Genomic DNA, 16,748 nt, shown 5'->3' on the forward strand with positions numbered 1-16,748 from the left:
CATGAGAGGAAATGGGTAAAGTGAGAGGGTTTTCTGTCCAGAAAGATAAATAGCTCAGAAATTTTGTTTTAGCAATAGGGAAGCAAACAAAATTTGAGGAATATAGTGATTTGCTAAGATGATAGCCTAATGTGGTGAAACAAAAGGAATTCTATGTGTAACAGGCTAGTGTATGGAAACAAGTAAAAATTATAACCAAAAACTTAGTTTTTGCCAGAAAATGCCAGAAAGCTTGAATAGTTGGGAGGGAAGGTGACAGTCCCAAGCCAAATCTATAAACTATAAACTGATTGCAGGTATTTCATTCTTTCATATATTTTTTTTCATTCATGCATTTTTTTCATTTTCAACAAGACCCTGCTGAACCCCTCCAATGTGACAGGCACTGTGGTAGATCTGTGCTGTCCAATACTGTAGCACCTAGCCATATGTGGTTATTTAAATTTAATTAAAATAAAACAAAATAAAAAAATAATTCCTGGGTTAGATTTCAAATGATCAATAGTGATTCCAAGTGATCATGTGGCTAATATAATGCCTACTATTTTGGAGAGCATAGACTTAGAAGATTTTCATCACTGTAGAAACTTCTATTTAATGCTGCTATTGCAGATGATAGGACTACAGCAGTGAATAATATAGATTTTGACTTCTAACAGAGAAAAGAGAAAACAAAGGAAAAGATTATAAAAATGTATTATCATGTTAAGTAATAATGAGTCATTAGAAAAAATAAAGCACGTTAAGTGGATAGAGAGTGAAGGGTATGCTCTGATGAAGTGGCTTTCATAAGGAATCGTAACTATGGAAAGAAAGGCATTTCTATTTATTAGGAGGGGGTTGAACCAAGAAATGTGTGGCTTCATGAATGCCAAGATACACAATTGTTTTAGAAGAGAGCATAAAAGAGAGTTCTAGTAAGATAAGAATTTTGAAATTGTAATTGGAAGTAATAAATCAAGAAGGAGGATGTTATGACCTTTCCAGCACAAGTGGAGGGATAAGACAAACCAGTGGATGGATACTCCTACATTGTCAGAACAGGAGGAGGCCATGAAAGGCAGAGATGTGTTTGGTTTGTGGGTTTGGTGATAGGAAATTAGAATTTAAATCCAATTCCTTCTATTTCCTCTCTGAAGTAGGAGGTGATATCTTCCAAAAGAGAGAAGTTGGAAATACAGTTTAAAAAGAAATAAGGGTTGAAACTATTGATGTCTAAACTTTTTTAGCTTGAAATTCATATTTCCCCTTACCTACCATTTCATTCTTAGGACTCTATTCTTCCTCATACCCCCATTTATAGAACCAACTTCTCCATTCATTTTTCTCTAAGTGGAACCCACTCCAGCTCTGATAACCTAGCCCATTTCAGTCAACAAAACTCTAATTCTCTCATTCTCTCTTCTAGTAGCCTTATATTCTATCTAATGATGTAGCTCATGTCCTGTTTTCTCAGGAATCTTTCTTTGGTGGTAGTATACTGATAAATGTTTAGCAACCACCTTTCAGAACAAACACAAAAAACAAAACCTAATTTCTCCTATTTGCTGATTTCCATGGTATAAATCTTCTCACCATGATTGATTTCAAGCTACCTCACAGCCTCAATTGGCTTGCAAAATTAATGAAAATTTAACAGCCAGCTTTCTGGCAAAACCTGTGAAGGACCTGCATTTTTACTCGATTGGCAAGTGAACAAGCTAGCCTGCCCTGGTGATGAAAACAGCTTGAGGGTTCCAAGCAGTGACCAGGTCCAAGATGAATGAATGCTTTGGATAAAAGTTAGCTGAAATGCTAGAGACATTTTTGTGGTTGTGAATTTACCCTTTTGCATTCGGACTGGTTCTAGAGTTAATAACTATCTACAATTACCATTTCTGGTTCATTCTAAACTTATTCCTGTCTTTAGGACCTTTGCAGCACTTCCTGGGTAACTCCTGCCTAAAATCTTTTGGCACATTCTCTCAGTTTATTACAATCAGATGTCACTTTCCAAAAAGGTCTTCTCCTTAGAATACTGCTAAAAAATAGACATCCTCCCACCTCCACGCTATCTCCTCCAGGTACTGCTCTGGTTGTGTCCCACACGATGTGATGTTTTATATTAATGATCATTGTCCAAAATTTTCTCTAAGTTCCACTGTGATGTATTCTTCTATATGGGTCATTTGTAATTTATTTCTTAATTTACACAAGCATGGGGATTTTGTAGGTATCATTTTTTTCTTTCCCTTTATTGGTTAATTTATTTTAAGCTTTTTATTTTAAAATAATTATAGAATCACAGGACATTGCAAAGAAATATACAGGAAGGTTTTGTGCTTGTTTCAGCCATCATTCCCCAATGTTAATATCATAAGTAAGGATAGTACAGTAGGAAAAGCACAAACCATAGAGATTATTCAGATTTCACCAGTAATACATGCACTTATTTTTGTATAGGTATATAGCTCTATGGACTTTTATCACATGTGTAGCTTTGTGTAAGCACCACCACAATCAATATACATAACTGTTTATCATTAACACTCTCTGAGCTACCCTTCACCCACCTCTGGTGCCAGGCAACCACTGATCTGTTCTCAATCTCTATATAATTAATTTCATGAATAAAATGAAATTCTATAATATATAAACTTTTGAGATGGGCTTTTTTTCCAGTTAGCATAACTAATTTGGGGTTCATCCAAATTGTTGCATGTATCTAGTCTGTTCCTTTTTATTGCAGGATTGTATTCTGTGTGGTATAGATATACCACAATTTGTTTCACCATTCACCCACTGAAGGACTTTGGGTAGCGTGCAGGTTTTAGCTAGTCTGTTTTTCCTTTTGTTTCCCTTGCCTCTGGAGACCTATTTTTTTTTATTTTTTTTTTTAAAGATTTTATTTATTTATCTATGAGCGACAGAGGTGGGGAGAGAGAGAGAGAAGCAGAGGGAGAAGCAGGCTCCCAAGGAGCAGGGAGCCCGATGCGGGACTCTATCCCAGGACCCTGGGATCATGACCTGAGCCGAAGGCAGACACTTAACCATCTGAGCCACCCAGGCGCCCTCTGGAGACCTATCTAAAAAGAAGTTGCTAAGGCCGATGTCAAAGTTACTGCCTGTGTTCTCCTCCAGGATTTTTATGGTTTCATATCTCACATTTAAGCCTTTAATCCATTTTGAATTGTATGCTGTTAAGAAAATGTATTGTATTAAATCCATTTTTATGTATGGTGTTAAGTGATTCAGTTTCATTTTTTTTTGCATGTTGCTGTCCAGTAAGTTTTAGTAGTATAAACAAAGCTCCTAAGAATATTATGTACATGTTTCTGTGTGAAAATAAATTTTTATTTCTCTGGGATATACGTTCAAGAGTGCAACTTCACGGTCATATTGATAAGTCAATTTTTAGTTTTAAGAAGAATTGCCAAACTATGTTCCAAAGTAGATTTATCATTTTACATTCTAACCAGCAATGTATGGGTGACCCAGTTCCTCCACATCTTTGCCACTATTGGATGTTAAAACTATTTTGGTTGTTGTTGTTGTTGTTTTAGCTATTTTGATAGGTATATAGATAGGTCACTGTGGTTCAATTTCCACTTCTTACTGCTGAGCAGGGGTGGGGGGTGTTCCAGCTCCCTATTAGGCCTCCACTGAAATCTTTGCTGGGAGAGGTAGGAGTGCCTAGTTACTGCTTCCTATGTGACCTCCACTGAACCCATGTAGAGGGTGTAGCTTCATGCCTGCTGGGTTGTGGTGAGAGTTGTGATTCACCATTAAGCCTGCTCGGACACTGCCCCAGTACTTCATTATTGTGGAATTCCAGGCTCCCCACATAGTATTCACTGACAATGAAAGGGGAGAAGCTTGACTCCAACCATTGGGATGGAAGTCCTGTATTCCTATTTGGCTTCCTCTCACATTACCCCAGCAGGAAGACTAGGGTGCCTCATAACCATCTACCAAGGGTGGAAATAGTCTAGGCTCCTCACAGCACCTCTGAGGGGCCACAGTTTTTTCTCTGGTGTCTGGCTGCAGTAGAGAGGTTAGTGTCTAAATGTATTCTCTTGCTAAGCTGCCCTTTTCCTGGTCCCCTGGCTAGAGAGAGCAGGCTTTTGTTGGAGATTTATTTGATCTGCACCCACTGGTATTTCTGGGTTGTTGGTTTCTTGAGCTTCAAGTTTAGGATATATGAAACTAAAAATCTTGGAAACTCACCACCTCATTGTTCCTCTGGTTCCAAGGTGCCTATCCAGGCTGCCTTCTTCCTTCCATCTCTCAACCTTTCAAAGTCTTCTTGTGTTTGTTTTATGGATAATGACTAGGCTTTTGTTATTGTTGTTGTACTTAGGGGAGGGAATAGGGATAAGTACACCCGCTCCATCTTGCTGAAAGTGGAGGTCAAGAGCATTGACTTTTATGCTTGCTTCTGTATTTTCCATCTTTTTATTACTGCATGCTTCATTCAAAATCATTTTTTTTCTGAACTTGTTTTACTAATTCTTTCTTCAGCCTTGTCATATCTGCTTTTGTTTACCAGTGAGTTTAGAATCGCAGATATAGCAGTTTGCAGTTCATGTATTTCTGACAGACTTCTTTTCAAATCTGCAGCAGTATCAATTTGCATAATTTTTTTCTGAAATTTTAAAATTTGAAGTTATATTTATAAATATGTTAAGCATAGTTAGGTGGTTTATATCTGGTAACTTCATTATCTAGAGTACCTTTGGGTCAGTTTGTTATCTTTCCTTTTTTGGTGATTTTTATTATCTAGTCTCTCTGTGTGTGGGGTTACCTTTGACTTTGTGCTGGGCAAGAATCACCTTAATTCACTTTCCTTATGAGAGATTCTGAGTCACCCAGATGATCTGTGACTGGGCTTCAATCTATGGGCAGTCTTCACGTTGACTTTACTTCTGCTTCATTTTGTTCCTTAAGATATAGATTTCTGCGGTCTCAATCCTAGGAATGGGTCAATTTTCCAGGGCACCTATGCTTGACAGAATTTGGAGTCTATCTTTTGTTTCCAAAGTTTTGTGTGGCTGTTACAAGTACTGCCCAGGCTCTCGGCTGCCTCTCTCACATCAGATATTGCCCTTGGGAAAAGTGGCCTTACATGTTGGTCTCACCTCTGTGGATTTCTGTGTTCTACCAAATCTTGGACCAGGTTTTTATTATTACCTTGTTAGTTCTCAGATGCTTTCATGAAGATTTAAAAAATATGTTTTAACCATATTTTTGTTAGTAGTAATTTGTAAGAGCATTTTCCAAGTTACCCACTTCTACATTACTATAACAATTTTCTTATATTTTTCCTGTAATTTTGGATAGAAGAGAAAATGATTCCATGTTTCAACTATAAGCTTCATTGAATTAAAAAAATTAAATTTAATTATGTACTTTTTTATAGCTTCCTTTCCTTTAATAAGTTGGTCTTGATGAAGTAGATTGGCTTATTCAAAGGAGCACTGGACTTGGGATTCATGCTTTTCTTTCATAGCACTCTTCCCTAAGCTGTCTTTTTACACTGAATGCATTTACTAATTTCAGTAAGGATTTCCTTATTTGTAAAATAAAAAAAAGAACTAGATGATTTCTAATCTCTAAACTCTATGATGTTTTAGGTCTACAAATTAAAAGAGGTAGCTATTAGTTCTATGTTATAGAATTACTCTCTTTCCATTCAGTAGCTCAAATTTCTAATAAATACAATTTATAGGAATTACAGTAGAGTAACTTGCTAAATATAGGGATGTTGTCAGCAATGTCAAAACTCTGTAGGACAAAATATTTGATTTCTACATTGATAAATTGTAGAGAAAAGAAACCTCATAAAGAGAATTAAAAAGGAAACTTATAAAGAGAATTAAAAGACATTTCAGTTGAATGTTATCCTTGTATCATTACTCCAAAAAACTTTAAAACAGGAAAAAATATAAGACAATGAAAGAAATGTAAACACTGACTGCATGTTTAATGACATTAAGACAGTATTATTAGCAGTCTTAATTATATTTTGGTATTATTGCTATGTTTAAAAAATTATTTTTTTTAAGATTTTATTTTTTATTTATTCATGAGAGACAGAGAGAGGGAGAGAGAGAGAGAGAGAGGCAGAGGGAGAAGCAGGCTCCCAAGGAGCAGGGAGCCCGATGCGGGACTCAATCCCAGGACTCCGGGATCATGACCTGAGCCGAAGGCAGACGTTTAACCATCTGAGCCACCCAGGCACCCTAAAAAAATTCTTGAAATATATACAAATGCAATACTATGACATTTGAGATTTGCTTAACTGTGATCAGGGTAGGTTAGAGAGGGCAGTGGATGGGTATACAGAATTCAGATTGACCACTAGTTGAAATTGGTTGAAGGACACACAGAGATCCATTATACTCTCACCTTTGTATTATACATTTGACTTTCTCCATAATAAAATGTTTAAAAAAGGAACTGAGGGAAAGTAAAGAAGAGATAATGGTAAGGTTTAACTTTATCATAGGAAATTAAGCATTATAGGTTCCAGAATCTCCATAGGGCTTAGAGTCCACAGTTATAATGATAAATGCTAAAAAATCTAGTCTCCAGGCCAGATGTCTGTTTCAGTAACCAGCAAAGTAGAGAATCTAAGATTCCTTTTTAATGAGGATTTTTATATTTGGTGTTCCCAAAAAGGAACATAATAGTTCTTATTAGAAGAAGAGTATACTGTTGGATTTCCTTATATTTTTAACATAATTTAGAATTGATTTTTATATATTCATATCTACTACTAGAAACCTATCCTGACACTATCCATTCTTGAATTGACAATTTTTAATGAATTTAAATATATATTACTTTTGATTCATGATATTTAAAGATCTTTCTTTCTAATTAGGTTTCAAAATATTGTAAATAACCATGCCTGAAAAGACAATTTCCTGTTCTAACACTGAAGGTGATCAAGCCAAGAAAGGTAAGTTTATCATTAAGTGATTTTCTTTGAAACTACATCATCAGTAAATACAATTAAGTAAATCATAGAAGTTAGCTACAAAGATAGTAGTCTTCTCCAGGACAAAGGGTCACACAATCAAACCCTCCTGGGATCACAAAGGTGAGGTAAATGAAAGGAGTAAGTCAGTTTAAGGAAAACCCCTGTCTGGATTATAATTAATTTCTTTTATAATTACTACTGAACTAAAGTATAGGCAATACAATGTATAGGTAGTACAACAAAGCCAGCTCTTACTGACTCATGTGAGCCATTCACATACATCTCAACTCTACTCCACTGATTTCTTGAAACTGTCTGGTTGTTAACAACAGCTAGTTATTAAAATTTTACCAGCACCCAATGAAGACAACACAAAATTAAAAATGAAAAATACTTGATAATTCTATATTGTAAATTTTATTAGATTTTATTGCATTACTTTGCATTCTGAGCCCCAACATTTTTTACTCTGCATTTTGTTAGCAATATTATGTCTCTGCATGATATAGAACAGAGGTCAACAAATTACAGTCCATGGGCCAAATTTGGACAGCAGTCCTTTTTCTACAGTCTAAATGCTAAAAATGGTTTCACATTTGTAAAGAGTTGTAAAAACAAAAAAGAAAGAAAAGAGGGGAACAAAAAGAAACAAAGAGGTCTATGCAACAGAGATTGCATATGGCCCACAAAACCTAAAATTTTTACTATCTGGTCCTTTATAGAAAACATTTGCCAATCCTCGGTATAGAATTTTGCCGTGAGTACTTTACCTGGGAACAACAGTCTCTGTAGTTCATTGATAGTCAAGTTATCCATTGTTGCACTAATCCTACATAATAACCAACCAAAAAAATGCAGGTGCATTCAGCATCATAAACATTCATTTTAGTTCACCTATGCAGGAGTGTGCTGGATAGTTCTGCTAATCTCAGGTGGGCTCAAGATGGCTCACTCATACATCTGTAGTAAGCCATAGGTCAACTAATCACCCCTGCTAATTTTGCTCATATGTGGTTTGATCTTTCACAGGCCTATGGCCTTGGCTGGGAAAACTGGGCTGATTCATTTCTGCACCATGGTGTCTCTCCTAGTCTTCCAGTAGCTTTGATCTCATGGCTTGAGAGAAGGAACAGAAGCTCACAAGGCTTCTTGAGGCCAAGGCTCAAAACTGGCATACTACCATTTGTTGTATTTTATTGGCCAAAGTCACAGGACCAGCCCAGAGTTAAGGGGCAAGGGGTTAAAGTCCATTTTTTGATGACGGATGCTACAAAGTCACACTGGAAAGGAAGGGAAACACTGGGAGGAAGAAGTTATTGGTACTATTATTTTAATCCAGCTACCACAATTTTATTTGAGGTTACAGAAGAAAGCAATCATTTAGTAATTCCAAACATGGTTGAGGATATTGCACAAGGGTTTTCATGTAGAATTACACCAATCTTGAGTAGGATTTTAGTATTCATCACATTTTACTTTCACAGTATTTCAATAACATTGGTTTTTAACTCTTTATTCACTCTACCAATTTTAGTTGAAAAAAATGTCATTTCACGGTCATAGTGTTTATGTACTGCAGTTTAAGCAAAAAAATTTCATTTTTGGAAACTGATTTCAATCTCAGATTAGCAATATGGACCATTATTCACTTAAAACAATTTTCCCAAAGATACAATTTGGAAAGAAGATAATCAAATCATACTTGTACATATCTCTTGTTTAAATACTTGGAAAAGAACTTTTCAAACTTTTTGGATTACAATGTTAATTAAAAACTAATAGTTTGTTCCAAGACTTTTGAGATCGAAGCTGATGATTTCCCTTTGAATGACCTGACAAAGTCTATTTATTTTGAATTGCAACAGAAACTGACCAGTCTACACTGATTTGCAAGCAAAAACTCCTATATGTCGTACATCAGTAAAAAGTTAATCGTGTTAAGAAAGGCAGGCCACCTATCTCTAGTCTATGCAATGGAGAGATATACACAAATATAACCACATACCACATTATTTGATGGAATCTGAGTGTTCTATGATATAGGTTATTTCTGTACATGCATATGAATTGTAAAATAATATGTTAATCAACTGTCTTTTGGTATTTGCTTAGTAAGTTTAGAATATTTGTATTTAAATGACATTAGAACTAATATTTCGAATGTTGGCATAAATACTGATTATGGATTAAAATTAACTTCTATCTCTTTGGCATCATACCATCATTAAGCTCCCCATTCTCTGTGTAAATCAACCAACTACTACAGAGAACATTCAGCTCATCAAACAAAGCATTGAGATGTCTATGTTCAAACTACAGATATCTATCAGACCTCAGTGTTTATTGCTATGTCTTGGCAGATTTCAAACTTTTAAGCCCAAAGCAATCTTTGCTGGATGATGTACTGAACCTAATTACGTACCAACCTTTGAAAATATTTGTCATTATATCTGTCATTAATATCATAAGAACACAGTGTGAGGTCTTATTAACTTCCACCAGATGACATTCACCACAATACTTTTCTTAACATCAAAAATAAATTCTTTCCTTATGTTGTACCAGTCATCATGAAACTACTGTGGTCATATTAAAATTATTATACTATAAATAAAACATACAGAATTGGATATTCTGTGCTCTCAGCTGAAATATATAATAAAACAAATTATTAAACGTTTCCAAATTGTTCTGACAAGTCACATTCAGATATTAAACACGCTGACCAACAGTATTTTCAGATGACTCATGTTTACACATGGTTAGCTCCAGGATAATAATTTTTATTAAAATTAACAGTACCTTTTTACAAACTTACCACCTGTAATGTTGTGATTTTTAAGCGTGTACTTATTTTCATTAAGTACAAAACTGCATTTCATGGCAGTATCACGTATTTATTTGAATTATGATACTGGTACTGCATTAGTTTTTCTGTTTCTTGTATTCCATACAACAGGCAGAGGCTGTGCTATTTTTTTTTTACAGATTAGTGTCTTATTTGTTGGAATAGGAAATGTTTTGTACATTAAAAACACCTGTAACATATATGTAAAGTATAAAGAATACTGATAAAATTGATTATCTGTGCACTCATGACCCACATTAAGAAATAGGACCCTGAGTTTTCTCACCTCTCCCAAAGCACATTTAGTTTTGTACATTATATATAAACATGCTGATACTATACATATATATTTTTATACTTTTAATCTCATATTACAATTTTAACTGTCTTATTAATTCACTAATAGGTCAGATCATCTGAAAATAATGAGGTTTGATTTTTACTTTCTTCCCATTATAATTTTATCACTTTCCCTCTTCTATTGCTTAGTCTAGATCCTTCAGAACCTTATTAAATGAAGCAATAAAAATATGCACATTTATCTTCTTGTTCCTGATTTTTAGAATGAGACTTTTAATGTTTCACCATTAAATGTGATGGTATTTTTGAGGTTATCTTTATAACATACTATAAATTATGAATATGTATTGAATTTTATGAATGCTTTTCCTACATCTATTGAAATTTTTCTGTGATTAAGTTTTTCTTCTTTAATCTTTAAATTTAATGAGTTGCATAGATTTTCAATTGTTAAACTTTTCATTCATGGGACAAATTTATTTTTTTAATTTTCTTTTCATATATTGCTGGATTTGATTGAATAGTCATTTTGTTTAAGATTTTTGCATCTATGCTCTGGAGTAACATTGGTCCCTAAGTTTTTTTACTTACCTTGTTTTAATCTGGTTTTGTTAGCAAGGTATTTATAACATCACAGTTGGATTGGGGAAATGTTTCTTCATTTTCTATTCTCTGAAAAAAAATAATATTTTAATTAATTTTCTTGAATGTTTACCTGAATTTATGTCTTAATTTTTAGAGACACGAACTATTGATATTAATTATTTATTGGTTATAGGACTAGTTAGGCTTTCTGTTTATTCTTAATTCACAATTGGCAAGTTATAATTTTTTCTTTTAAGAATTTTTTCATTTGGTTAAATTTTAAATATACTGATAGAACACTGCTAATACCTTTTACTTTTCTATCTCTCTACATTCAGTTATTCCTCCTTCATATTCATAATATTGTATTTGTGTCTTCTTTGTCTTGATCAATTTTGCCAGATGTGTTTATCTGTGCTAAACTCTTCAAAGTGGTAATTTCTGATCTTTTTAACTATCTCTAGAGTTTTTTCTGGTTGTTGGTCTGTTTTCTATTTTACTAATTTCAGATATTATTACCCCTTCTCTTCCTTCTACTTTCTTTGGGTTTGTTTTTTCACATATTCTTAATCTAGATGCTTAGATCACTAGTTTTTAGATCTTTTCTAATATCATTATTTAAAGTCGCAAATTTCCCTTGAGATATCATAGAAAGTATAAAAAGGACTGCATTGTCCAATCAGACTCATTTGAAGCAGAGATTTACATAGCATGCAGCCTACTAAACGCTGTTCTGGGTAATATTGTTTAACTTTTTAAAAACTTATATTCACATATCATAAAATTCACCTCTTTAAAGTGCACAATTCAGTGTTTTCAGTATAATCAGAAGGTTGTGCAGTAACTATCAACATTATTTAATTCTAGAATACTTTCATAACCTCTAAAAGAAGCCCTATACCATTAGCAGACACTCCCTATTCCCCCTCCACCCAGCCCCTGGCAACCACAAATCTATGTGCCTTGTTGGTAATATCAGAGGTCTAGTGTGCGTTGACTAATTCCTGCCGAAAACTGGTACCATCACTACCCTGGAGGACACCCACAACACGCAGGTGATGATGTTCAGTGTACAGTTTGTCATCACTTTCACGGGGGAGTGTCATCACTTTCACGGGGGAGGCTAAGAACACTGCAGACTTACCCAAGCTGGTGGAGGGGCCGAGGCAGCTGGCCAGGTCGGACCCCATAGAGCCGTGCATCACTGAGCAGTGTATCCTGGAAGCACACAATCGCTGGTGCCAGGGAGCTGCACCAGGAAGACCTGCCTGAAGAACCTGGAGGAGGTCTACACCGGCATCCCTACCAAGAAATCCGACCCGGAGTCAAAGGTGCTCTGCCTGTCCAAATCCCCAAACCAGCACAATCTGCTGTACGTGAAGGTGTGGCCCTTCCACGATCACCTGGCAGAGGACAGCAACCAGGGCGAGGTGTGGGCCCGCAAGTAATTGAAGCAGCAGGCCACTGTCTGGCCGAAAAGTATGAGTGGAACCTGGCCTAGACTGGCCTAGACCCGCAAGATCTGGTGCTCAGGGGCGGATGGCACCGGCCCAACATCTTCAACATCACCAGGACTGTACAGTACCTCAACAAAATCAAGGATGCCGTGGTGGCGGGATTCCAGAAGGGCTGCCACGCCAGGAGAATGTGCGAGGAGGCGTGTGTTTTGACATCTGCGATGTGACGCTGTACGAGGACGCCATTCAGATCACGCCAGGGCGTGGCACCGCCTTTAGCGCAGTGCACAGACAGCTGGCGCCGGCACAGGGAGCCCATCCAACCTGTGGAGCTCCGGACACCGGGGCAAGTGGTTGGCGGCCTCTACAGGTTCCTCAACAGGAAAGAGGGTCACATCTTCAAGGAGTCCCTGGTGTCTGGCACCTCCATGTTTATCGTGAAGGCCTACGGCTCCTGAAGGAGTCCTTTACTTTACCATCGACCTGCGGTCCCACCGGGCGGCCAGGTCTTCCCCCACTGCGTGTTTGGCCACCCGCAGCTCCTGCTCAGGGACCCCTTCGATCACAGCGTCCGCCCCCGCCAGGTCGTGGAGCGCAAAGTCCCGCACAAGGGCATTTCAGCCCCACACAACTTCCGGGACAAATTGTGGGCGGACCTCCCGGCAGCGCCTGCGCCCTGCCTTCAATGGACTGCAGCCGCGAGCGGTCGCGTTCCTCGGAGGGCCCCTGTAGGCTGGTGGGGTGCCGTGAGGCGCAGCCTGACAGCTTTCTGGGGCGCACACGGTGCCATCGCTCAGCCTAAGCTCTGATGCCGTTTCTTTCAGTGTTTATCTCAAGATTTCAGAGGTAACAGAAATGCCCTCACAACTAGGATTTATTTGGCCAGTGGGGGTGGGGGAGGCCAGATGGGACGCCATTCTGGACATTCCATATGAATGAATTTGTGAAATACTTGGCTTTGTGTGTCTGTCTTCTATTAAACTAGAATTTTGTCAAGGTTCCGTTTTATGGCTGAATAACATTACATTGTATGAATATTCCATGTATTGTTTATGCATTCATCACTAGATGGATATTTGGGTTTCCACTTTGGGGCTATTATGAATAATGTTCTTATGAGTGTTTGAATACAAGCTTTTATGCGGGCATCTGTTTTTATTTCTGTTGGGTATACACTTGGGACTGGACTTGCTGGGTCATTTGGTAACTTGATGTTTAACTTTGAGTAATTGCCAAATTTTTTTCCATAGCAGCTGTGGTATTTTATATTCCAAACGGCAGTATATGAGGATTCCAGTTTTTCCACACCCTTGTCAGGGCTTGGTATATTGTTTCTTGTTTGCTTTTTTTTGTTTTTGTTTCTGTTTTTTAAATTATGTAGCCATTGTTACTGGGCATGAAGTGACATTTCATTGTGGTTTTGATTGGCATTTCTCTAATGACTAATCATGGGAAGATCTTAATATGTGCGTACTGGCCATTTGTTTATCTCTGGAGAAATGTTAAAATTTTTTGCCATTTTAAAACTGGGTTGTCTTTTTTTTTTTTTTTAATCCTTAAGTTGCAGGAATTCTTTACGTATTTCAGAAACGAGATCTTTACCAAATATACGATTTGCAAATGTTTTCACCCATGGTAGGGGTTGTATTTTCATCTTCTTGATAATGTCCTTTGTAGGACAAAAAAATTTTTTTAGATGAAGCCGGTGGATCTAATTTTTAAAATTGCTTGTTTCTTTGATGTAACATCAAAGAAACTATTGCCTAATCCAAGGTCACAAATGTTTACACCTGTTTTCTTCCAAGAGTTTTTATAGTATTAGCTCTTGCATTTAAGTTTATGATGCATTTTGAGTTAATTCTTGTATATGATTTATGGTAGGAGTCAAAATTTGTTCTTTTACATGTATATCCCCAGTTGCCCTAGTACCATCTGTTGAAAAAGAGACTTTTTTTTTTTTCTCATTGAATAGTCTTGGCACCCTTGTAAAAATCAACAGACCATAAATATGGGTTTATTTGATGAATCTCAGTTCTACTCCGTTGATCTACAGGTCCATTCTTATGCCAGTACCGTACTGTGTATTATAGCTTTGTGGTAATTTTTAAAACTAGAAGTATGATTTCTACAACACTGTTCTTTTTGTTTAATCTGAGTCTTTTGCATTTCCATGTGAATTTTAGGATCAGTTTGACAATTTCTGGGGAAAAAAAGGCTGTTGGAATTTGATAGGAATTACATTGAATCTGTGGGCCAATTTTAGGGATTTGGGCATTCTTTACAAGATTATGTCTTCCAGAATACTCATACAGGGTACTTTTGTATTTACTTAGGCATTAATTTTTTTTGACAATGTTTTGTAGATTTTGGTGAAGAAGTCTTGCACATCTGTTAATTTTATTCCCAATCAAAAAGCATCTTTCTGATTCTTTTTATTTCATTTTTTTTGTCTACTTACTGTGGCTAGAATCTCCAGAACAATATTGAAAAGAAGTGGCAAAGTATAGATATGCTTGTCTTTTTCCTGACCTTAGGGGGAAACTTTTATTTTTTACCATAAAGTGTGATGCTTGCTGGGGATTTTTCACAAAGGTTCTTTATCCTATTGAAGACACTTCTCTCTATTCCTACTTTGTTGTTGTGTTTTTACCATGAATAGGATTGAACTTTGTCAAATACTTTTTCTGCATCTATTGAAATGCTTGTGTGGTTTCTTCCTTTATTCTGTTAATTGGTACATCGCATTCATTGATTTTCACATGTGGGAACATTTCTAGGATAAATCTCATTTGGAAATGGTGCATAACCTTTTTTTTTTTTATGCTGTTGGATTTGGCTAGTATTTTGTGAGGATTTATATCCTAATATTTTTCTTTATCTTTGGATTTAGTTTGTTCTTTTTCTTCGGATGTGACCAAAGTTATTTCATATAGACATAGATAGCTACATATTTCCCTCTGACCATTGATTTTACTAAATTTATGTGTCTAGTTGTGTTGTCTTTTTGTTTTTATTCATCTCAAAGTATTTTCTTGTTTCCCTTGTGATTTCTTTTTTGACCCACTATTTATTTAGGATTGTGTTTAAAGTTCACATATTTGAAAATTTCCCAAATTTTCTTTGGTTATTGATTTCTATTTTTAACATTGTAGTCAAAGATACTTTTTGTGATTTCAACACTATTCAAATGTATTGAAACTTATTTATGGCATAATATGTGCTTTATTATACAAAATGTTCCATATGCACTTGAGAAAAATGTGTTTTCTGCTCTTAGTGAAATATTATATAGTTGTTTCTTAGGTATAGTTGGCTTAAAATGTTTTCAAGACTGTTTACTTGTCTATCTTCTGTCTAGTTGTTTCATCCATTATTTAAATTAGGCAGTTGAAGTCTCCCACTATTGTTGAATTGTCTATTTCTTTTTTCAATTATGTCAGCTTTTACTTCATTTTGAGTCTCTGTTGTTAAGTTTGTATATGTTTATAATTGTTATACCTTCGTGATGGATTGACCCTCTTACCATTATAAAGGGTCCTTTAATTCTAGTAATAATTTTTGTCTTAAAGTCATCATGTGCAATTCTATGCAGAAACATAACTTTATAATTCGATCACAAAAAGTTTTTTTTCTCAGTAAAAAAATAATTGTTTACAGTTTTTCTGTATAATTCTTATTTGGTTATTTTTGGATAAATTTAGATCATTCATATATATTATAGTTATTTGACTAGTGCTATCGTCTATCATATTTTTACTTTTTCAACACTCATATCTTTTATGTTTTGCATATTTTTGCTAAGAATTTACTTTTGCCTGGGGAGGAGCAAGATGGGCAGAGGAGTAGATCTAAATTTCGTCTTGTCCCAGGAATTCAGCTAGATAGGGATCAAACCATTCTGAACACCTAGGAACACAAAAGGAGATCGAAGAAAAGAATAGCAGCAACTCTGAACAGAAAAGTGACCACTTTCTGGAAGCAGGGACCCAACAAGCGGCAGATCCAGGGAGACTCCACTTCCTCCCCCGGGAGGAGCGGTGCGGGAGCACACCGCAGGGATCTGCTGTGTTTGGAGACGCCACACTGGGTCGGGTGCCAGAGATAGAAACGCTCGGTCACAGGCCAGGTGAGCACGGAGTATGGCCGGAGACCGGGGAGACGGGAGTGATTACTTTTCTCTGGGGGTGCACTGAGGGGTGGGGCCCCGAGCTCTCGGCTCCTCTGGGCGGAGATTGGGAGGCCGCCATTTTCACTCTCGTCCTCCAAAGCTGTACGGAAAGCTTGCCTGGAACAAAAGCTCCTGAGAGCAAACCCGAGCAGATTACTTAGCCCGACCGGCAAGGGCAGGGCAATTCCGCCTCTGGCAAAGACATCTGAGAACCACGGCAACAGGCCCCTCCCCCAGCAGCCAGCCAAGACCAAGTTTACTGATCATTGAGAATGGCAGAACTCCAGCACTAGGAGAATATAGCACAAAGAATTTGTGGCCTTTTTCCCCCGGATTCTTTAGTCTTTCAAAGCTAATTTTTTTTAATTTTCTTTTTTTTGAATTTTTCTTTTTCCCTTTGTCAAACATCTTATCAATCCCTTTTGT

At 36.5% G+C, this 16,748-nt stretch overlaps 1 protein-coding gene across 6 annotated transcripts in view; it reads left to right on the top strand.

Annotated features, from left to right (window-relative positions):
- The window catches only part of CCDC178 (coiled-coil domain containing 178), a 427,560-nt gene that overhangs the window by 15,053 nt on the left and 395,759 nt on the right, over positions 1 to 16,748 (top strand). For all 6 annotated transcript variants that reach the window (XR_012379920.1, XR_012379921.1, XM_025886654.2 and 3 more), the window contains one exon: positions 6,866 to 6,943. Coding sequence is in view for 4 of the 6 variants with exons in the window: in XM_025886654.2 (XP_025742439.1) it covers positions 6,889 to 6,943 (55 nt within the window). In the remaining 2 variants the exon portion in view is untranslated. The remainder of the gene's footprint in view (positions 1 to 6,865; positions 6,944 to 16,748) is intronic.

This window comes from Callorhinus ursinus, unplaced genomic scaffold (assembly GCF_003265705.2).
Source record: "Callorhinus ursinus isolate GAN/ISIS: 27379988/994484 unplaced genomic scaffold, GSC_fseal_2.0 scaffold11, whole genome shotgun sequence".
In the NCBI taxonomy this organism is placed as follows: domain Eukaryota; kingdom Metazoa; phylum Chordata; class Mammalia; order Carnivora; family Otariidae; genus Callorhinus; species Callorhinus ursinus.